The sequence below is a fragment of the Pyricularia pennisetigena genome, chromosome 2 (genome assembly GCF_004337985.1).
Source record: "Pyricularia pennisetigena strain Br36 chromosome 2, whole genome shotgun sequence".
NCBI lineage: Eukaryota > Fungi > Ascomycota > Sordariomycetes > Magnaporthales > Pyriculariaceae > Pyricularia > Pyricularia pennisetigena.
Genome location: NC_043741.1, coordinates 6,572,601 through 6,594,680, shown reverse-complemented (window position 1 = coordinate 6,594,680; position 22,080 = coordinate 6,572,601). Strand labels below are relative to the sequence as shown.

The following is a 22,080-nucleotide window of genomic DNA, read 5'->3' as shown; positions in this document are numbered from 1 at the left end:
CATATCCAAAGATGATCAATAACAAATACGCCATGCGGAACCTGTTGAGCACAAAACGCTCCACGGGGATGGTGGTGCTCTCAACCTGGGCCGTATTCGCTTTCCTCTTCTACATCTTCTTCTACCCCCACAGCCAGGAGGGTCTAATCTCCAGCATCACAAGGAAGCTCGACAAGGCGGGCACGGCGCACGCCGGGAGGCAAAAGGAGCTGCAACAGAACAAGGAGAAGGGCGAGGAGGCGCTCCGGCTTGCGGCATCCAACTCGACGCTCGGTCTGCACTCGATCCAGTTCCTGAACCTGCCGCATCGGCACGACCGCTTCGACGCGGCCGCCATCCAGTCCCTGCTGTCCGGCGTCGACCTCACCAACTTCCCCGCCGTCACGTACGACGACCTCAAGGACCAGGGCCTGCCCCCCACCAGCAGGCCGGGCCAGCTCAAAAAGGGCGAGATCGGCTGCTGGCGCGCCCACGCAAACGTCTGGCAGTACCAGGTGCAGAAGCGCATCCCCGCCCTGCTCATCCTCGAGTCCGACGCCGCCTGGGACGTCAACCTCCGACAGCAGATGGGCGTCCTGAACAAGCCGTTCCGCGAGCTGCTGGTCCAGGACAACCCGGACGTCCTCCGGCAGCCCGCCACGACCCCCGACCAGACGTCATCAGGGGCGCAACAGACCATCAACGAAACCCGAACCCACGCCAAAGACCTGGCCGCCGGCGCCGCCGACAATGGCCTTGCGGCCAAGCGCGCGGCCCTCGACAACCATTACGTCGACGAGCTGCCGGTCGACCCCGAGGATCCCTGGGCGGCGCGGACGGGGCTGTGGGACATCCTGACCATCGGGCACTGCTTCGACACGCGCGACACCTCATCGACGTCCTTCCGCGTGTACGACGACCCGTGGGGCCCGAACAACGGGTTCATGTTCAACGAAATCGGGATGAACGGCCCGCTGGAGCGGCAGCGGGTGGTGTTCAGGGCGGCGGGCATGGTGTGCACGACGGGCTACATCATCAGCCTGCGCGGCGCGGCCAAGCTCCTGGTCCGGACCAACTTCAACCTCGACCAGCCCGTGGACCTGATCATGAACGACATGGCCAGGGCCGGCGAGCTGGTCGTCTACAGCGTGCAGCAGCGCATCGTCGTGCAGTGGACCTACCGCAACGGGCTCGGCATGAACGAGCGCGGCGCCCAGAGCGACATACACAACCAAAAGGCCGACGGCAAGTGGGACATGAGCGGCTGGGACACGGCCTGGAAGACAAAGGACGTCTATGACTACAAGTGGTCCTATGAAAACTCTGGCTTTGAGAACTTTGCCCTCCAGAAGGCTTGGGATTTGACGTGGAACGACTGGGACAACCTGCGCCGTTCGACTTGAAGCCTTGTTTTTACTTTTATTTTTCCTTTGCTCGGGGCTTTTCCTACATCTGCTTGGGTGTGTTTGTGTGTTTTTTCTGGGGGAAAGAAAGGCGCAAGGAGTTGATTCTTTTCGAGTCTGGGTCCGTAATTTTTGTTTTTCCTTCCTTTTTTTTCTGGCAGGTTGAGAAGCCATGTACAGTGAGTATAGTATGCCTTGTTTAATTAGGGGGCCCTTGCTTGCTTGACTAGCTTGAACTTGTCATGGGGGAGTGTTTTGGAGTTGAGGGGCTCAGGAGTATTCCCATCGGCAAAACTAAGTATTTTTTTCCTTACATGTCGACCATGTCCAGAACATTCTTTTTTCTGTATCTAGATTTTTCTTTTTCTATCCAGGATCAATTTTATTACTTGCTCCATGCTTTCACTACATCGCTTTGCCAAGCGTCATTTGATCATGGTTGCTAGTGCAATATAGATGAGGCATTGTGTCGGCACCTGTCATATCTTTGGGAACTACGTGGCTCTCCGTTCGATGAAGCGAAGACAAAAAAGGCAGGAGAGTTGAGGGTGGTAATCGCACATCATAATCTCCGACATGCCCGAAACCGTATGTTGATGTTTGTCAAATACCTGCCATCTCGAGACAGGCATCCGTCGAGTAGGGATGAACCACGTAACTTTCACATGGCACCAGACTTGAAAGCATTTGAACAAGCTGATAAGGAAGGAAAAAAAAAAAAAAAAAAAAAAACTCGGATTGAGATGTTCCCCACTTACACCAGCACCACAAGATCTGTCAGTGGTCGGCCCTTTTGAACAAGGTTTGTTTCATCGTCAGGGGACCCATTGGTCTTCATCAAACTGTCTCTGACGTTCATCAATGGAGGCACGCATCAAACAAGACGAATACTACTCTACTCTACTCATAGTATACGCACGTATGGGTCTAATCATAAATTGCGCTGCTAAATGCCCAGGCATCCAGGTAGACCTCAGTAAATTGCCTAATAGTAGCCGTTTTTGAGTTCCTTGTCACCGCATGGTCGAGTCCCATCGTTTCAATGTCAAATAATCAAAATGTGTGACTGCAATGGCATTTATGCAGTAGTTTAGTAGAGTTTCTCCGCTCGCGTCTAGCCGTGTAGGAACTAATCTGCAACTCAGTCCATCGGATGATAGACGTTTGTCCACTCGAGGTCTGGCTAGATCTAATTAGTACAGGCCCGATGGTCAGGGTTCATCTAAGTGAGACTTGAATTGTCTTTCCACATCGGGATTGCGATGCGCATAGTTGCAGTTTCAATATCGGGGTTTCTTGAATAAGCTGCAAGATGCCAGCCCCTTCGTGATACCAAGCTCCTTTGTGTTGCACGAGTAAACAAACGCATGTCTCGGGACGGGCTCGACCTCGGGGGACTGGCCCCATGCTAGGAGAATGCACGAGAGCGTCGTGTTGCATGGTTGTGCAACCCAGGCTGGATCACAGCTGGTCGACTCGGCCAACAACAAAGTGCCGATAATATTGCTTGCTGTAACTCCTCGCCAGAGACTATCAATTATTCGAATGCGTGGTTGCTTTCTTGTTCGCTGTCCACATGGCTGGGTTCTTGTAACTAGGTGTAACCGCGAAAATAGAGTGAAAAAAAAAAAAAAAAAAGACAAGTCTAATATCAATATTCATACATGCATTTAAGACCCCATGCAACGTGGGACTTGTTCACCTTGTCCCCAGAGACGCAGCAACAAGTGTGAGAATTTCCTCGACGCTCTTCTTCGCGTTCTTGGGATCCTTGGCAACGGGCTGCCAGTGCTCCCCGTGTCGCGGGTCGACGGCGACGCACTTGGCGACCACATCGGCGCGCTTCTCCTCGGTCCCGTGCTGGAGCAAAAACTTGTAGTACCAGGCCCACGAGTCGCCAACGTCCCCGTCGAGCAGCAACGCCTTCTCGAACCACGTCTGCGCCCGGTCCAGCTTACGCTCGCCCCAAAAGATGCGTGCGACCGAGACGAAGAGTTGCGGGTCCGTCTCGACCTGCTTGATGGCCTCGAGCGAGAGCGGCTTGCGCTTGGTCCGCTCCTCGAGGTGCCAGATACGCTCGCTCCACAGCAGTCCGCTGCGCGGCATCTGCCGCAGCGCCGTCGCCATGAGGTTCTTGGCTTGCGTTGTGTTGCCCGCCCGCCGTTCGACTCGGATCAGCTCGCACCACAGCTCCGGCGACTTTGGGACCGCCTGCCGCGCTCGGTCCAACACGCTGCGCGCCTTGACCACGTTTTTGTTGCGCTCCTCGAGCCGCGAGTAGAGAAGCCAGAGCGGGACCGAAGACGGCACCGCCTTGACGCCCGTGCCATACGCCTCTCTGGCCTGCGGCACCTGGCCCATATCCTCGTAGATCTGCCCCTTCATCATCCACAGCTTCGGTGCCGCCGGGAAGAGCTGCAAAGCCTCCTGCACCAACTCCAGGGCAGCATCCTTGTTGTCCAGCTGCCGCTCGAACGCCACGCTGCGCATCCAGACGCGATCTGTAGGTGCATTTTGCCGTGCCACTGTGAGCAACCGCCGCGCCTCGTCGATCTCGTTGTGATCCGCTTCGAGCTTTACGGCGGCGAGCCAAATGTCCTCGTTGTTGGGGTTCTGTTGGAACGCCCGACCCAGAACCAGGCGCGCCTCGTTGAGCTGCCCGGCGAGGAGCCTCTCCTTGGCCAGCATCATCCAGAGCACTTCGCTGTGCGGACAGGCCTCGACTGCTTTTTCGAGAACCTGCCACAAGGCCTCCTTGGTGCCATGATTCCTCTCTAGATCCACGGCGGCCAACCACAGAGTCTTGCTGTTGACAAACACCCTGAGCGCATACGCGTAAATTGCTCGGGCCGTAGCGTACTTTTCCCTGTTAATGCTCGCCCTGGCATCCTCCATCCACGTGTCTTTGCGATCGTCATCCTCGTCCAATCCCCATCCTAGCGTCTCCCGTATAATGTTGTTGCAAGTGATGACGGCGCCTTCTTCCTCGCACTTTTCTGCCTCGCCGATCCATTCCTCTCGCTTCGGCATGGCTCCAAGCTCTGCGAGCTTTGCGACGGCCTTTTGCATGACGATACCGTTCGGGTCTGAACCAATCTGCTCCTGTAGTCTAGCGGCCGCAATCCAGATCTCATGTGATGTCGGGATGGCCTTGCGCGCTTTGTTCAGTACCGCCTTGGCTCCATCAACCGTCTCGAGCCGGGCGAGCGCGAGCCACAGGTCGATGGAGGCAGGAATCAACTCGGTCGCCTTGGCAAGCAGCAGGCGAGCGTTGTCCTGGTCATCCTCCAAGTTCACTGCCTCCTTCCACAGCGCCTCGGACTCGGGGATATGGTCCAGCGCACGTCGAATAACCCTCTTCTTTGACATGGGATCCGACTCGAGCTTCATGGCCTCGACCCACAACCTGACTGATCGCATGTTGGCCTTGATGGCATCCGCGGCAATGATCTTGGCGTTGCGTCCCTCGTTGAGTCGAATGTTCTCCAGCCACAAGTCTTCGCTCTTAGGACAGTGTTTGCACCCGCGCGCCAATATGTTGCGCGCCGCGACGAACTTGCCCGCAAGCTCCTCCACTCGTGCCGCTGCAATCCAGCCCGGCGCGTTTGTGGGGTTTGACTCGGTGGCCGACTTGAGGAGCTTGCGCGCAAAGTCGACATCACCCACACTGACCTGCTCTGCCGACTCTAGCTTTCCAAGAGATGTCAAGTAGCCTTTGGGGTCCACGCTGGTCGATGTGCCCAAGGAGCTAGCCATGCCGCTTGCTTGCGATGCCTGGTCTAGTCGAGACTGCAGCACCTTGTTCTGGGCCGCACCGATCTTTGCGAAATTGGTCATGGTCCCGTCACTAGTTGTAGAGGCGCCACCGTCGTCGTTGACCGTCGTCGTCATCTCTGACGAGTCGCGGGCGGCTGCGAGCACGCTATCTGGCACAGCATAGAATCTCTGGTGGGCTGCAGTCCTGGCTCGCTTGTTCTTGCCGGTAAAGTCCTTGGCCTCGGGTAGCGTCGCCCATTCCTCGTCCGTGACGCTCCCGAGCGCTCGCTTGAGGTCGGAGAACTGCTGCTGGATCTTGGGGTTCTTGCGTTCGTATTCTTCCCGCTCGGCTTTTTCGCGGGCCTCCCTGTGGATCAGAAGACGCTGGTTGGTACTCTGTTTGGTTCAGCCGCTCTCATCGTGAGCGTCAGGCGCGAGAAGGGGGGCAGGGAAGCGACCGGGCGAATGCGGTCTTGAGCGGGAGGAAAACCTACCTTTGCTTCTGACGGCGCTTTGCCATCTTGTCATCCACCTCCTTCCATATTCTGTCGGCTTCCTCATCGTCCTTGTCGTAGATGCCACCAGAGAACAGACCCGTCTCGTTGTCCGGGTCTTGATACCTGCCGTCGTCCACATCTTTGGCCTCCTCCTTTTTTCCTTTCTTGTCGCCTGTTAGACCGAGCTGTGCGGATCTCTTGGCGACGGCCTCCTTGATTTGGTCTTCGCTTGGCCCTTCGCGCGCAGGGCCCAGGTCGGATCGCGTCGTAAAGCCAGTTGCACCACGGCCGAGACCTGCGACATAATTTTCGGGGGCTGCTTGGTTGAGGAAAGACTGGTTCGACATTTTGTCGAAGTTTTGGCGGATACTAGCCCAGCCGGGAAGGTGTTGTTCCTCTCGCGACTAACGGTTTGGTGCGGTTTTATTGACGACTTGTCGCGGCGTGGGTAATTTTGTACATGACACAAGGAGAAGGTAGGATGTTTGGATGGGAGCGCGTTTAAACATCATCCTGCGATTTTCGACGCATTCAATCCGACACTATTTGCCTGCCGCACCGATCTTCTCCACTCCTTAAAAGGCGCCCCACCCTGTCTGTGTTCTAGCGGAGCATTTTTCTACTCGGCCTGCATTATGCTGCAAAAATTGGATCGACATATTTGGAATTCGTCTTTCCAAGCTTTTGTTTTACCTGGAAGAGCAATTTGTAATGAATTATTCGACCTGACAGAATCGTGCGTATTTTTACGGCTAAGAATATCGGACACCTCACATTGTCACTATCAATAACTCACAAGCGCGCAGGTTGTCAAGCGTGAGACACCAGATGCACAAAACTCGGCATGTTTCATTCGAAGAAAGTGTAATTGAATTTGCCATAATTGCTCCCTATCAAATAAACACCGACCCAGTGACACCGATTAGCAGCTTTAGATTACAAAGTAAAATGCAGGCATAACAAAAAGCTGGCCGTCGCAACCAGCCGTATTATAGCGAGCTGGCTTCTTTCCACGCGAGGCTACTGAAAAATGAGAATCAAGACAATTTTTTTGCTTTATTTGCCGCCGAACCAGCTGGAAACGCCGCTCTTGGCCTTTGCGGCACCGTCCTCAACCTTCTTGTCGAACTCGTCGACCTTCTTCATCGCGCCAGCCTTGGCATCCTTGGCGTAGGCTTCCGACTCGGCCTTGAGCTTTGCGGCCTCACTCTTTGCGTTGGCGATCTGACATTTTAATTTTTATGTTAACATTCTGAGCCGCTCAGGTTGCATGTGTTGTTCTTGCGCGGGTTCGTATCGTCGCAGTAAAAGTTGAGCAATCGTTGGAAGATGGCTTTCCCTGCCTGCGAATAGCGAAATCGTGCAAGTGGCGAGTGTGACGAATGGGTACTTACGGCACTATCGAACTTGGCGCCGGCCTGGGCTCCGAGCTTCTCGGCCTCCTTTTGAGCCTCAGAGCCCCGTCCAGGGAGCTCACTCTTCAGCTTAGTCGAAGCAGAGTGCATGTCCTCTATTAGCGGTGGCGTGTTATGTCAGTTTCCAGTTGTCCGTCTTGCCTAGATGTTGCGCGCATTGCAAAACGTACTCTCAAATTCCTTCTCGGCGACCTTGGGACTTCCTCCAGCCTGGTAGAGGTAGTAACCGACGCCGCTCACGCCGGCAACACCGAGCATCATGGGAACGCGTGACTTGGACATGGTGACTCGTTATGTGGTGATCTTTGGGTGTCTAGGTTCGAATTTGTTGTTTTGAACGGATGGCGGTTGATTGATGAATGGTATGTCAAAACTAGTTTTGAGAGCAAACAGGAATGGATATGAGGACAGAAGGAAAGACGAATGGTCGGGAGGATTGCGCCGCTTTATGTTTGAACCCGAACAATTCCGTGGGTACTGGCAAATGGATCTAACAAGGCCCAGACAAGTATGTAATAAGCTCTGCCAACACGAGACACAAAGCCATCACTGTTTAAGATTCACACACATCATTGAGCTCCAATCACCCCATTGCTAGCAGCCTGCTTGGGCACCTTGCGTGCCTCCGAAGAGCTTTGGTACGTTTTCATGACGTAGGTGCTGTGGTCATGTTGCGGGGAAAGGCCTTGTCACTGATGCTAAGCTCCCCACATTTTCCAGCTTCAGTTTGTCAATTCAAGAGGAACAGCTTCTGTGTATGTACCGACCGGTGTGAATGAACTAACACCATAGCATCTTGCTGCCAGTAATTAGTGTTTAACTATTTTGAAACCAGTGGGTGTCTATTGGTGTGTGCCAGGTGTTCAAGATTTGTCTATAAATTTTAACAAACTTCTTATTTTATTCCATCTCGAGAGGCCACCGCACTGTAAGTCGGAGATTCGAGGGTTCATCTCAATACAAGATGGGAGAGGATGCCACCCGCTTACAGCCCGCAAGCACAGCGGCGGTCCACGTCTTGCAACACCGACGTCATCGACGGCTCGACGCGCTCGACAATCCCTGCCGCTCAGGCGAGTGGGCTGCAATGCATTTTAGCGTGCGACCCATGCAATTCTTACACCCTGTTGTAAATTTCAGCTCCAGGGCTTTCCAGCTGGTCCCATTCCACCAACATTGCCTGTATGAATGCCGTGACATAGGTATTATTTCCAATGATGCATGCATGTCTTTTTAACCATGGGTCCGATGGACCTGACAGCTCCTCGGCCCACGATCAAGTTTCGATACCCTGAGATCAATTGAAACTGTCTTTTTTATTTTTTTTATTTTTATTTTTTTTTTTTACTTCTTGTATTACCGTCCCTTGATCGGACTAATTAACAGAGTCTGGAACGACCGACCGTGCCTCCAGACGTGGCGTTGCGACTTGCTCGTCTGGCGTGCGCTGCTTGTAATTACTGAACACGAGACAGCGGCGCACGGTATTTGTTATTTCCCCCAAGACCTAACTGTATCTTCTCACGCGGACCGGCTCTTGAAATCCTCTGAGCAGCCCGCTGGTGGCATATTGTTACAAACTTTAGTGTATTTTTTGTCTCTACCTTTACCTTGATTGAAGGCTTCGCCGGAATCCAGTTCCTCGCCACTTTGCATCTCCCTTCAGCTCGCGGTGATGCTGTGATATCATCGACCATAGAAGGATACGGACAGTCTGCGGATCCGGAGGGGAGGGGACCCGCACCCGATCAAAGCCCGAATTTGTGTATCGGCGGGATTGAGGAGCAAAATAGAATGACGATACCGAGAATACGCAAACCTCGCACATCGCGACGTGCCTCGGGGCTGCGAGATAGCGACTACGATCATGAGATTACGCTAGTCTCGGACGATGACACAGCAACCAACGACCCAAAGAACACTACGAATGGTAACGGCACCAATCATAGTAATGAAATTGGACCGAGGGGGCAAAGTTCTGAATCGGGAGTAGGGCCTTCAGAGCGTGTGCCCACGAGGGAGCCGCTCGTTGGGAAGCAACGTAGCGGTTCTCGGACTTCTTCATCCTCATCATCCCGCCGTCGCTCAGGGCAATCAGATACGAGTCGGGTATCAAAATTGCCAATAAAAGAATCAAACAGGAGCTCCAAAGTCGCGAAAGAGCCGACCATACATGTACAGCGTAAGCCTAGTCCGTCCGAACATGCACAAGCTATGGCAGGTGTAGATACCGCCCAAATCACCACCATATAACTAACGCCAATGGACTCCTGACGCAGAGCCAACGCCTTTCGAAAGACCAGCTCCGGATGCCTCACAACCCGAGAGATCGAGCAGCAACAGAGCAGAAGATACTGAAGCAATTGACATACTCTACGAAAACGAGCGCGGTGCACTCTGTTGTGGCATACCCCTTTTCGCATCCAAAGCATTAGGAAACCTCGATCCGCCAGCATGGACCAACGTAGCACACAAACCGAGCCCAACCAACATCCATACAGCCCAAGTCCCGGACCCGTCATGGACCTGGGCGTGGCCTGAGTGGCGGGTCAACCACCAAGATGGAACGGACAAGGACGGCTGGGAGTATTCATTTGCATTTTATAAGAAGTTTTCCTGGCACGGACCCAGGTGGTGGAACTCTTTCGTCCGGAGGAGGGCATGGATACGCCGGCGGGTCAAGAAGGAGATCATGCGGGATGCTAATGGCGGCGAACTGCTGCAGCCCGACTACTTCACCGTCAGATCGACGCACGAGGCCGCTGTGGCCGCCGCGGCCAAGGAAGTCGAAAGCCGGCCGAGCAGCAAGCGGGAGAGTATCATCAGTCATGCAAGCGCGGCCTCGCGGACGGCTGCGATTGCAGCCGAGATAGCCGCTGTCGGTGGAGTGTCCAACTTAGAGATCAGAGACGTGGACGCGCTGCTGGCCGTGCTGCGCGCCTGCCGGATCGACAGGGAGAAGATTGAGGCCGTGGAGAAGTTCTTGTCCAACGGTGGCGATGACGACCTGGAACGCCTGGACGAAAAGATGCACGACATAATGGCATTTTTTGTCTTTCAGGCTTCGCGTCGCACACTCGTCGCGCGGCTGGCTGAGCTGCGTGACCGTGCGGCCGAAGAGAGTGCCAGAAACAGGACTGGCAAGGACAAGGAGGTCGGTAAGGATGGAGGAGACAAAGTGGCTAGTCTCGACGCCGCACTGAAGCACGCCGATGAAGAAGTCAGGAAACTGGAGTACTGGAGCGACATCAAGGGCCTGGCGGAGAAGGGGCAGTCACGAGACGCTATGGATGGTGAGTGCGGCTGGGACCATGACAGTTGGGAGGGTGTGGACAACAGCGGGCCGGCTGCGCCAGGAGATCGTCCGCAGAAGTAGGGGGCTTTCGTCGAGCCTTAATCATCATTGCTTAACAACCTATAGATACCACATCATTTTCTATTGCCGCTTTGTCCGACGCCGACCCTGAATTGGCGATATCTCGACGTCTTTGTGTGCTTATTGGTTTTTTTTTTTTTTTTTTTTTTTTTTTTTTTTTTTTTTTTTTTTCTGACAGCAAGGAGTTGGCACTGGCGCCTGGGATATTTCGAGTTGACAGAGCACTCCCCTTCGCCCACCAGGCTGGTGACCCCCTTGGCTGCCCACCCTGAACCACCTACGGAGGATGGGGCCGGGGCTATAGTACGACCGTCAACAAGAGGAAGAAGACGGACAAGAAGGTTGAAAACGCGTTCTGATAACCTGTTAGCAAAGGAAAGGGTATGACAGGTATCTTTGAGCGTAAGTGGCACTCATTCATCCCCTTCGCTGTACTTGGCAAACGCGTTTTGCCAGTTTCCTTGGGACCCTCAATGCTAGTCACGACATATTTTACTCTCGGTACGTGTTCGTAGGGCAGGTCAACACGCGAATCAACACCGCCTGGATCCTGGTATACCTCGCCTTGACGCGAGCTGGTACAGTCGCGCCCAGCAAGAAGTAGAGGTCGTGGTAGCCGAGTATTGCAGGTCGCCATCTCTAGTGTCATCGATATCATTCGCAGATGGAGGCCGGAGCGGTGGGATAACGAGACGACCTCTTTCCGACTCTACCTCCGAGAGACGATCCGTCTGCACGCGACGGGATCCGTGTCTCCCCGAAACACATCAGGGCAAGACTCCCGCGCGGCTCGTCCGGCGAGGTCTTGCCTAGGGATCCCTTGTCTTTTACAGCGTCGAGGACATGCACCTGGACAAAGAGCACTAGGCGAGACCCTGCACGTTGCGAGGGCGGCAACGACCCGCCATACATGGGCTGGGGGTTTGGGGAGGTAGTACTGTTGGTCACATCTTTGGAGTAACATTCATCCCAATCCATGCCGGATTTGATTATCATGATTATATGTTGACAACTCTTTGCCTTCAACCAGCCACAGTCCTTGCCCAGGAATGCACTTCGCCAAGCTTGAAGATGTGATAATGGTAACCATGTTGATGGCTATGTTCGACTTTAAAGTTGTTGATGAAGAGGGGTGCAAGATCACCAAGGTTTCGGAAAGGGCACGGGGTGCATTTACGGCCGTCAAGCCGGATGTGCCGGTGAGACTGACCGTTTAAAGGGCGACAGCGCTGATGATTTTCATTCGTTAATAAGAGGGAAATCAAATTACATCAATGCAATGCAATTAGTTACCAACTCGAAAACTCTCCGAGCAATCAGAAGCAAGCCACGTAAACGGTTAACCTGGGCAGACTGGGGTAGCTCTCGTCCTATTATGGAGAATCCCTGCCAGCGCACGTGCCTTGATTTATGTGGACCCCAATTGAACTGGCCACGAATGTCAACGGTTAAAGCTTCAGTGACAATAAAGCTCTTTTCTCCAACAAACTTTCGACTACAAGCAATTTGCATTTCAGCCCACTCTGCTGTAACAGCAAATTCCTCCCCGTCCCCCTCAACCCAACTCGCCGGCTGCTACAAAATGGTTTCTCTCAAACTCACTGGTCTTGCCATGCTGGCCTTCCAGCTCATGGGCGCCTTTGCCCAAGCTGAGGTATGTGTACTTGAACATGATGATGTCTTTCGCCGCCTTGCTTGACTCTGCATCAAGCACCTTCCCTCAAGCTTCCTAGTCATAAAACATTTTATGACTGAGCAATTGAACTTCCCCTTCCACGTCCGAACTTGAACCCCCCCATCTATAACCTGCAGTACTGACACGAACCGTTCATCACCCCCACAGGGCGCAGCCGAGCCCCAGACGCCCGCAGAGCCGCAGCTCAAGCTCGACGTCGCCACCACGTTCCCTGACGCCGACATCTTTGGCGTCAAGCTCGTCAATGGCCGCCCTACCAAGGCTGTCGTTGACCTGACCAATAACGAGGCTGACCCTGTGCGCTTGGCCCTCGTTACCGGCGCGTTGACCAACCCCGATGGCCTTGTCGAGGGCGCCCCCGCCACCGACGCCATCATCCGCAACCTGACGGCCGTCAAGTACGACGTGGAGATCCCGGCCGGCGAGAAGCGCTCAGTCACGTACAGCTTCGCCCTCGACATGCAGCCCCGCGACGTCGTCGTTGAGCTGCTCGCCATCGTAATCAACGCCAAGGGTCAGACCTTCCAGGTCCCCGCTCACGCTGACAAGGCCAGCGTCGTCGAGCCGCCCACCAGCTTCTTTGATCCCCAGATGTAAGCTCAGACAACAACCGCAGTTACAGAGACACAAATTACTGACATTCTCTGCTATACAGCATCTTCCTGTACCTTGTCCTGAGCGCCGCCTTCGCCGGTACTCTCTACTTTGTGTACAAGACCTGGATCGAAGCCCTCTTCCCCCAGGCCAAGCGCCCCAGGGCCCAGCCCAAGAAGGTCGTCAAGGTCGAGGCTGCCGAGCCTTTGTCCGGCAACGAGTCCGCTGGCGCTGCCAGTGGTGCCGACTTTGACGCCAGGTGGATCCCTGACCACCACATCAACCGCCCCGTCGCCAAGCGCGTCAAGTCGAGCGCCAGCGCCAAGGCCAAGAAGGGCGAATAAAGATGCTCTTTTCTTTTTTTGAGAGAAACAGACTTTTTTTTCTCCGCTTCTTTTCCGTTGTCCAATCTTTATGGCTTATGTCTGTGTTGATATATTACTGAGATACTGGGATTTGGGACGGCTAGCTTGTTTGGGCTTAAAATGGGAAACCTGGGATGAGGAAAAGAATCACTTATATGGGACGATGTTCTTCATGATGGCCATCTGGCCGTTGATGTAGAATCCAGCCTCGATATGTATTATATCACTTTACCCAAAAGGTTTCGGGGCACGCTTGACGCCTCGCAGAGTCAATGCGAACATATTGAAGCTAGGGCTTTCTACATCCAGTGATTATACACACATGGATATTCTTTGGGAACCGTTGCCCCTGACGACTTCTGAATGCCCCATGTAATCGCCAGCTAGTAATGCGGGAACTGCCATACCACCTTCAATAATGTCCACCACAAGGTTCTAAAAGAGATTTGGATGCGGTACTCTCCTCCTACCTTACCTCTCTTTATCTAATCCTCCACTTGATCCTCCATCTACCCAATAATTGGAAACTGGCGAGAATTGCTCATCGAAGCCGCTGTCGAGCACAATGTTGAGCGTTTACTCTTATAGACTAAACCTCTCAGTTTTCCTTGAATCAAAATACTCCAACATCTCGGCAGCATCTGATGGATTTCATGCGATCAACCTCGAAGGAGCGGACACATGACGAGATATGCTCCACCATTTACCAAGTTAGCTTGTACCGTATTGGAGAGTTTGGCCGGTCTGCATGCTTCTTCTTGCCTTCGCAGAAGTTGACCCAGGTGTATAGTAGCAACGCCGTCAAGATTTTGGGACTCCCTCCATCCGCTTCCATGGATTTTTTTTTCTTTTTTTTTTCTGCTATAGTGTGAAGGTACGCATCATCATTAATATGACAACAGTACTGGAAGTTGCAAGACTTCTCAACAAGGAACTTCGGGCTGTTGAGGACTACCCTGACATTAAACCTTTCCCGGTAGTCTACTATTGCCAATTCCAGCATCCTTCGTCACTTCTTTTGTCAATCAGCTTAGGCATGTAAAACTCGCATGAGTATCGTTCCCATCAGTAAAGTAGATTTCGTCTTCAGTACAGGCACACAGAGTCTCTTTACCTTGATATTTGCTTGGACACATGATTCTAGCGTGGTGCCGTACGTCCCTAGCGATTGTCAGCCACATTGTGAACAGCTGAAAACCAGTGTTGGCAGCATTGCCCGCAACAGTGTTCAAATGTTGAGGACCGACCACAACGGCAATAACGTGAAAATTGCCCTGCATACCCAGGATAGTCGACTGCCTCGGGCATACATTTCTTGCATCATGGACGCGAAATGGAAGGTACCTACATGTCTTACCCACCTACCTAACCTATCCGGTTAGGTGAAGATAAACGGCTTTTATGATGATCTAATGTTCTTTTTTTTCTCCCTTTTCGTACCAATACATCCCTGGTCTCCAAGCACCTCTGCTTGGTGCTTCTATAATTTTGTCACTCCTATCATTCTAACCATTGATATTTCGATGTTTATTTGAGAAGGGGTACCAATAGCGACTGCCAGGCTACTGCTGACCCTACCGATACTTCGAAGACCCCTTTATAATCAAGTAGCCGACTATCGTGCTTCTGTTTACAGGCAAGGGCCCGCACCATGATGTGGCCATGCCACTGTAATGCAGTGAAAGGATCAGTGGTGCGGTGCTCCCCTGTTAGCAGAGCACTCGAATGGCACATACTGTTAGTATGTTGACCAACAAGATCGACCGCTTCAGTTACGACGTCTCTCGGGGCTTGGGCAGCGTCCATTTCAGGACGGAAAATCTCAAACAACTGATGGAGAACCTTGAGGAAGACCAGGCCTATGAGAAGAATATGGTCGGCATAAGAAACCCGCCTCTGGATAGCCTCTGACTAGTATCGGCGCCAGCTGAATAGATAACATAGATGCTCGCGGGCGGATCAGCCACCAGTCTCACCGCCGGATACTTCAAATTTGTCGATGCCCTAACTAGATCCCGAGGCCACATGAGGTGCAGGCCTGTGAGTTTCTTGATTCCCAGTCCACGCTTTAGTCACGAGTATGTTATCCTAGTTTGGTGCATCGATGACATCGTTTACACCGCCGGGATAAGGAAATAGAGAGGACTAGATGCTGATTTGTTATGTTCTATAGTGGAGAGCTACTTGCAATCTATGCTGAGTCTTCTTTGTTTTCTAGACGTCAAAGTCAGCCAGGCCTCGGCGCCGCAAGGCGGAGAATTGAAAGAGAAGGAGGAGGAAGAAGAAGAGGAGGAGGAGGGGAAAAGGGGTGAAAGCGGCGCAGCCGCATCACGCCGCTAATTCCTTGCCTATTTCTCCTAGACTTCGATTTGAGGTTGAGTTTCACGACTCTTTATTGATGAGGGCTGGATTTGTCCTCCCCTCGAGTTCGTGTTTGACTAGTTTCTTTGCCTCGACAACCAAGTTTGTTTTGAACAGCTGAAATCCTCTATTTGCAAAATCATATCAAGGCAATCGCTCTGATGCTGCTATATCTAGCCTTCTACCTTCTACGCAAAGTCAATAGCATTGTTGACAACCAAACTCTTTTACTATGTTGCAAACTTGATGCAGTTTGACACTTGGCAGAGGGTTATATCGGAGTCGAGGTCGGAACTATGCTTCGGGACGCTTGCTCTGCCATTCGCTACTCTCGAAACACTCGATCAGGGAAATGGCTCGCAATTGGTGATATGAGTGGGAGGAGGCTAAATTGACTTCTATCCATATTTATCGATCAATCTTTAGCCCCTAGATCCGATACACAACAATTACTCGCCAAAGTAGGCTGGATTAGTGCTTTGGCCGAGTTGGCGAGAGAAATAAGCATNNGGGTTTCGCTCAAGCTGGTAGCCGAAGACACTTGAAGGCTCTATCATACCCAGCCGTAAGCCTACCTAGGTATTGGTGAATCAAGACTGACAACTTCCAGGGCTCACTGCATATAATTGTGATTATGTTGTGACCGCAGATGCTAATAGCTACTTACACATCCATCGAAGTATACGATTGACTAGTTTTTAGTCTTGATTTGAAAATGCCGTTGGAAAAAAGATGTCACTGGCTGTAAACTACCTCTATGGTGAAAAAAAGACGAACGGAAATGCACTGCAATAAGATGAGTTAATTAGGTTCAGATTGCTATCCAGTCTGTACTTAAACTCTCGGCAACTCAGAACAGAGTAGTATAGTGCTATAGACACCTCGTGACTCAAGTCCATGGGAAATTTGACAAGAGATTGTGTGCATGCGGGCGTATTTGCTTGCATCCCTGCCTGCGTAGCCTCTGCCTTTTATAAGTAGAATATTTATTTTGACGATAAAGAAATATTACTTAGGCTGGTTTGCTGTAAGCTCCTTCTGTCATTAACTGTGTGCCATCAGAGAGTGGCAAGAAGCAGTGATCAAGAGCTTTACGACATAGACGTCCTGTGTGTCGCCATCCCTGGATTATGCAACAGGTGTACAGCAACGCTGACACCTGAGCCTGCATTCGCCTTACCTTTCGTCTTGTTAGGGAATGTCTGGCTGCTACCGTCAACTTTGGGGAAAACTTGACGGATAATGAGTCCCAGTCGTTCCCAAGTGCTCCGCCTCATGCAAGAATTAGTCGCAAGTATTAGTATGATCTTTGTGGGTATATAAGTTTTGCACAGTGTGGATTTGTCATCAGCGTATTGGTCCGGTGGTGTAGTTGGTTATCCACATCTGTCTAACACTGTATGAAGCACTGTTCCACAGAAGGTCCTCAGTTCGAGTCTGGGCCGGATCATGCATAATCTTTTGCTATTACCAGCAATATTCAATGCGTACATTACATTGCCGTGTTCTCGTATGTTTCAGATAGCCACAATGTCTGTCCTCTTTTGACCCCTTCTTTTGTGAGAACAGTCCTTTGTAGGTTTCCTCTCTCCCGTCAAGCTCTACTGTAGGTGTATATGAACGTGCCTCGCAGCAAACTTTCAGTTTTGGATTTGTCTCCAGGTCGCGTTCATTCACCACTAAGTGCCTACATCGTACCCCTGAACCACAACATCGAACACGTCGCTTGAAGATACAACGCTCGAGTAAATTGTGTATTGGCTAAGTATAATCGTGTTAATAAAATACTAATCAACCATACATTATAACATTGGAGAACAAGAACATCACCAACAACAGCAGCCCCACCAACCCCGCCGCTAGCAGGCACTGCAGAAGAAAGGCCGCCCCCTTGTGGCGATGCCCAACTCCGCTCTCCTCTTTGGGGAATAAAGTGACAATTCCAATGCCTCCGCCATCAACACCAGCACCGTCTCGGTTCCTGCTTTCGAAGCGACCAGGAACCGATGAAGGCGGGTCGACGCCTTCACAGACGCAGCCCCGCCAATTCATTTCAACTCCCCGCTTCGCGGCGCCATCGACCACGCAGCCCCAGTCGCAATCAACCACTCCGGTTGTGCCTGGCAACAGGCGCCCATTTGTGTCTTCTTCCATCAAAGTCGCGAAGCCGCCTGCTGATGAGATTGATGTTCTCGATAGCTCTCCATTGCTGGAGGATGAGGATGAACCCGACAACATAAATAGCGGGCCGCCATCGAGACCATCGAGAAGGAGTGGTCTCCAAAAACATGACAGCATTGTTGAGAACTCGCCATCGCCATCACCAAGCATCAATTCCAGTCACGGCACTTTTGGAGGAGACCAGCATGGCTACGAAGAAACTCCGCCGCCACCAAAACGGCGCCGTATCACAGTCTCGCCTGCGTCCGTCGAGCACGTGAGCAGCTCTCTAGGAGAGCCTTCAGAGGTCGAGAAACACTATAATCAGGATTATGATATGACTCACATTACCGCCAGCGAGCCAGATGACATCTCACAGTCTGGAGCTGCTTCGTCCTTGGATCCTTACGAAAACAAAGACCCTGAACACAACCTAGAGGAACAAACCACCAATGGTGACGATGGCGCTGACCCCATGCATGGGAGTGCGGCTTCGGACGATGTGGAGATGAGTTTTGAGGCCAGATTTGAACACGCACAAAAACAACGAGATCGACATCCCAAGTTTCGAGAAGCGCCTCGTTTCGTCACTACAGAACCGTCGGCGCAGCGGCAGTTCTTTCTCCCGGATGCATTCTCTCCGCAGCGTCGTGGTGCCAGGTACATTGCAGGCGGCCTAGCAGCCGAGGTGCGCGACTGGCTGTTCCAAGTCAAGAGCGACGGAAACGAACCGCACCACAGTCGCCACTTTAACCAAACTCTTCTCGCCAATCCTGCTGCTGGGTACATAGCCGATAATGTCTCGGCCGGCCCTGGCATGCAAATGCTGACGGCAAGGCCTGCTTGGTCTACAGAAGCCTATAATTCATCGCGAAACGACGGAGAAGACACTGAACAGACGCGCCACCGTGCCAGACTCATTCTAGCCGGGGAGGGCCGCATTTCTGGGCTTGCAGGTAAAAACATTGTCACTCGGAATACCGTTGTCGTTGTTCACCCGCCAACATGGGAAATAAACCTACAAGATCAGGGCGTTTGGACTATGGTCTGCGACTGGGGCATCGCTGACGAGATTGCATGAGGATCGGCTCAGGCCCGCCGCTGACTTTCCAAACTGACATCGAAACTTTATGCGTTGATACAGCCTAGTAAGGGACTGTTCCCTCACGTGGAAACATCAGACTATCATAGAAATGATCATTCACGCGAGATGCTGTCTTGGATGAGGAAACGGGCAAAAGCGAGCGCCAACTTAGGTATGGTGGTTTAAGTAGCTTACAGCCGCACAAGGCTTACGTTGAGAATACCTTCGGCGTGGCTAAGATCATGCAGCACCTCGTTGGTAATCTCTCCATCAACTCCAAGAATCATGAGTGCCTCGTTCTCATATTCACCCACACGGCTCCGACTACTACCGACTTGCTGTTTGTGCTGGTCATCTAGAGCAAGACCCGCAACCTGCATGAAGCGGATATTGATATAGTGCCTGCCCAAGACGCTGCCGACGTTGCCAATCTTTCCAGGCTCGTCGTAGTTGTGCAAGATGAGCATCATACCGTCGGGTGTGAAGTTGGCGTTGAATCGGCCCAGTCTGCTGATGTAGACGTTCTGCCCGCTAACATATCCCTCAATCACATGCTGGTCGTCATCACCAGCACCACTAACTCTGAGAGTAACAAGACTGGCATATACCTGGTCACTGGATTCTCGCGTATGCGTCTCGTTCACCGCGATCCCCTTCTCCTTGGCAATGAGCATGGCGTTGACGATATTGACGTCCCGGCCGCCCGAGTCGCTGATGCTAGACACCAGACCTTTGATAAGAGCCGCGAAGAGAGGGCGTGTGTTGGAGACGGACGCCAGGTCGCCTTGGTAGTTGAGCTCAAAACGTCGACTGCCCATGTTGCGGCCCCTGGATCCGACGAAATGCTGTGTGTAGAGCCCTCCCATTCTTTCGACCAGGCGCACAAACGGCTGCAGCTTGCGATATTCCTCAGGCAGGATAAGGGGCGCGTTTACCGCAGCTGTGGGGAGTCCGCCTCGCAGTATCTCGAGCACCTGCGCGCATACGTCAAGCGAAACGTTCTCTTGGGCCTCGACAGTCGATGCTCCGAGATGCGGCGTCGCCACAACCTTTGGGTGCGCCGCCAGCCTTGCCGCAGATGACTCGGGCTCGGGAGGTTCCGACGTAAAAACGTCAATGCCAGCTCCCGCAATCCAGCCCTCGTCCAGTGCACGGATCAGTGCATCCTCGTTATAAACCCCTCCCCTAGCCACGTTGAGCACGCGCGCCGTTGGCTTCATCTTCTGGAACTCTGCCTCCCCAAGGAGGTTGAGTGTGCTGGCGAGCAACGGGGTGTGGATGGTCAAGAAGTCGACGGCCGGCAACAAATCCTCCAGTGAGCTGACCAACTTGACCTGTGCCTGCTTTGCAAGGTCCTCGCTCGCATATGGATCCAAGGCTATGACCTTCATACCCAGTCCCGTCGCCATGCGCGCCACCCTGATGCCGACCTTTCCCAGTCCGATGACGCCAAGAGTCTTGCGACCGACCTCGACGCCAACCAGCTTGCCGCGCTCCCACTTGCCCTCCTTTAGGGTGCTGTCAGCCCTACCGACGTGACGCGCCGTGGCGAGGAGCAGCGCGACGGTGTGTTCGGCTGCGGCGACAATGTTTCCCGCAGGTGAGTTGACGACGATAATACCTTGCTTGGTTGCAGCGTCGACGTCGATATTGTCAACACCTACGCCGGCCCTGGCAACGACGCGCAGCCTTGCGGCTGCAGAAAGGACCTGAGCCGTCACTTTGGTCTCGGAGCGGACGATCAGGCCGTGGTAGTTTGGGATGATCTCAAGGAGCTCCTCGGCCGACAGCTCTTGTCTCTTGTCAACTTCATAAAGGCCGGTGAGCATGGCCAGGCCATCGGGCGAGACCTTTTCCGGGACCAGAATTCGGGGCCGATCCCCGTTGATCGTGGGGGAGACGGGCGCCGAGTCCACTATCGCCGAGGGTGCCATGGCTGTTGGGGCCGGAGGGAGTGGAGTTATAAAAAGTGGTTGCTCGTTGTAACTGGAATATGGATTTACGAAAGACGCCTGTCTATGTCAAGTCTTTCTTTCTTCTATGGTTGATGTATTCCAGAAAGAGGGTTGAGAAATACCCTAACTTGTATTGCCTACAGCTGCGTTTACGGAAGATCGGAGTGTTGGTTTGGTAAAGGGTCGGGATCAGATCGGTTCCCGAGGAACCTTAAGTAGTTAGCAACATAGCGGCCCGGTGCGACGAAATGTGCAAAGTCAAATTATTTTGTTGCCTTGGTGGTACCAAGCAGCACGCCCTGCCATCCTGTTTACAGTACAAGGACGATCGGCTCATCCAGTCAAAGGTGCTGATAATGACCGCAAGATGCTAATCCCATCGCCTAATATGAAACAAGAGGATAGGGCGGGGGCACCGTTCATCCATCCATCCGTCTACCTCTGATCCCCGCTGCAACTAGGAAAAAGGGAGTAACCACGGAAGAGGGAGGTGGTGTGCAAATGTGCATACGATATGTATATGTCGTGTATGTATGTGTGGGTGGGTATCTTACTTTTTTATTTTCTTCTTGTGACGTTGCCCCCTTTTGTGTTTTCTCTGACCTTTTTGGACCTTTGGGGCTTTCAGAGCAAACAAACTGTCCCATCCAACCAACCAACCATCATCAAACGTAGGGACGCCATGCATAACAACAATGGCGTCGGTCCTACTGCAACACATAACACATACATACATACATACCCCCTCATTTTGTTTGTGTTTATTCCCCCCACCGGTTCAAGTTTTGTTTTACTCCCCCCACGTTCAGCTCCGGCGATAAATCCCCCGGCTAATGCAAGTGTTGGGTCGGGCGACGACTTTGTAAATTGGTTTTTTGTTTTCTTCTTTTTTTTTTTTTCTTGGCTCGCGCGCCGTTTCTCCCCGCCTCTCTCCCCCGCTCGTGTCGGCTCCTGCCTCCCCACCCTCCCCGGAACTTTGTAGCTCGTTCACCACCTCCCCCCATGGGGAAGCGGTTGCGTCGAGCTTTGGTCTCCGGTTCGCGGCCATGAGACTTGCATCGCTTTGGGACCATGCGAGTGGCGGCGACTGCTTTCTTCTGTCGTCATTTGTCTCGCTGGGAGGCATTAGTCGGCGTTGCTAGTCTGGAACTAGGTGCCACTATGCTGAATCTGTTTGAGCATCTCGCGAAAGCACACAAAAGCAAAAGAGAAGCAAAAGAAAGAAAGAAAGAAAAAGGAAATCTTGGATGTTGGGTTTGTAGAATTATAATACTGAATAGTGTTTCATGACTCGTCACAGTTCTAGCTCTAGAGCTACTATGCACCTCTAACGATGTCCATAAGCACAAACGCCCTCAACATTAATCAAAACAAACGTCTTGCTCTGGAACTTGACCAGGACATGCCATGTGCGAGAAGAAAGAATAACCAAGCTCACT

The 22,080-nt window shown here is 52.5% G+C and overlaps 8 protein-coding genes across 8 annotated transcripts; 5 read left to right on the top strand and 3 right to left on the bottom strand.

The window, feature by feature from the left end:
• Positions 1 to 11: 11 nt before the first annotated feature.
• On the top strand, positions 12 to 1,382 carry PpBr36_01856 (uncharacterized protein; the record flags this gene model as incomplete). The annotated part of the gene is made up of 1 exon (XM_029889040.1): positions 12 to 1,382. The coding sequence occupies one exon, from the start codon at positions 12 to 14 to the stop codon at positions 1,380 to 1,382; it is 1,371 nt and encodes a 456-aa protein (XP_029752688.1).
• Positions 1,383 to 3,080: 1,698 nt separating this feature from the next.
• Positions 3,081 to 6,039, bottom strand: PpBr36_01855 (uncharacterized protein; the record flags this gene model as incomplete). The annotated part of the gene is made up of 2 exons (XM_029889039.1): positions 3,081 to 5,505; positions 5,633 to 6,039. Coding segments are annotated over 2 exons (2,832 nt in total), but the record flags the coding sequence as incomplete, so codon positions are not given.
• Positions 6,040 to 6,691: 652 nt separating this feature from the next.
• Positions 6,692 to 7,332, bottom strand: PpBr36_01854 (uncharacterized protein; the record flags this gene model as incomplete). The annotated part of the gene is made up of 3 exons (XM_029889038.1): positions 6,692 to 6,859; positions 7,030 to 7,145; positions 7,221 to 7,332. 3 exons carry the CDS (start codon positions 7,330 to 7,332, stop codon positions 6,692 to 6,694), a joined length of 396 nt encoding a protein of 131 aa, XP_029752690.1.
• A 1,512-nt stretch (positions 7,333 to 8,844) lies between these two features.
• Positions 8,845 to 10,426, top strand: PpBr36_01853 (uncharacterized protein; the record flags this gene model as incomplete). The annotated part of the gene is made up of 2 exons (XM_029889037.1): positions 8,845 to 9,232; positions 9,330 to 10,426. The coding sequence occupies 2 exons, from the start codon at positions 8,845 to 8,847 to the stop codon at positions 10,424 to 10,426; spliced, it is 1,485 nt and encodes a 494-aa protein (XP_029752685.1).
• Positions 10,427 to 12,008: 1,582 nt separating this feature from the next.
• PpBr36_01852 (uncharacterized protein) lies at positions 12,009 to 13,060 on the top strand (the record flags this gene model as incomplete). The annotated part of the gene is made up of 3 exons (XM_029889036.1): positions 12,009 to 12,080; positions 12,270 to 12,715; positions 12,778 to 13,060. The coding sequence occupies 3 exons, from the start codon at positions 12,009 to 12,011 to the stop codon at positions 13,058 to 13,060; spliced, it is 801 nt and encodes a 266-aa protein (XP_029752684.1).
• Positions 13,061 to 14,824: 1,764 nt separating this feature from the next.
• PpBr36_01851 (uncharacterized protein) lies at positions 14,825 to 15,421 on the top strand (the record flags this gene model as incomplete). Its single annotated transcript, XM_029889035.1, has 3 exons — positions 14,825 to 14,956; positions 15,094 to 15,121; positions 15,300 to 15,421. The coding sequence occupies 3 exons, from the start codon at positions 14,825 to 14,827 to the stop codon at positions 15,419 to 15,421; spliced, it is 282 nt and encodes a 93-aa protein (XP_029752687.1).
• Positions 15,422 to 17,387: 1,966 nt separating this feature from the next.
• Positions 17,388 to 18,683, top strand: PpBr36_01850 (uncharacterized protein; the record flags this gene model as incomplete). Its single annotated transcript, XM_029889034.1, has 1 exon — positions 17,388 to 18,683. One exon carries the CDS (start codon positions 17,388 to 17,390, stop codon positions 18,681 to 18,683), a length of 1,296 nt encoding a protein of 431 aa, XP_029752686.1.
• Positions 18,684 to 18,877: 194 nt separating this feature from the next.
• Positions 18,878 to 20,620, bottom strand: PpBr36_01849 (uncharacterized protein; the record flags this gene model as incomplete). Its single annotated transcript, XM_029889033.1, has 1 exon — positions 18,878 to 20,620. One exon carries the CDS (start codon positions 20,618 to 20,620, stop codon positions 18,878 to 18,880), a length of 1,743 nt encoding a protein of 580 aa, XP_029751649.1.
• Between the last annotated feature and the right edge of the window lie 1,460 nt (positions 20,621 to 22,080).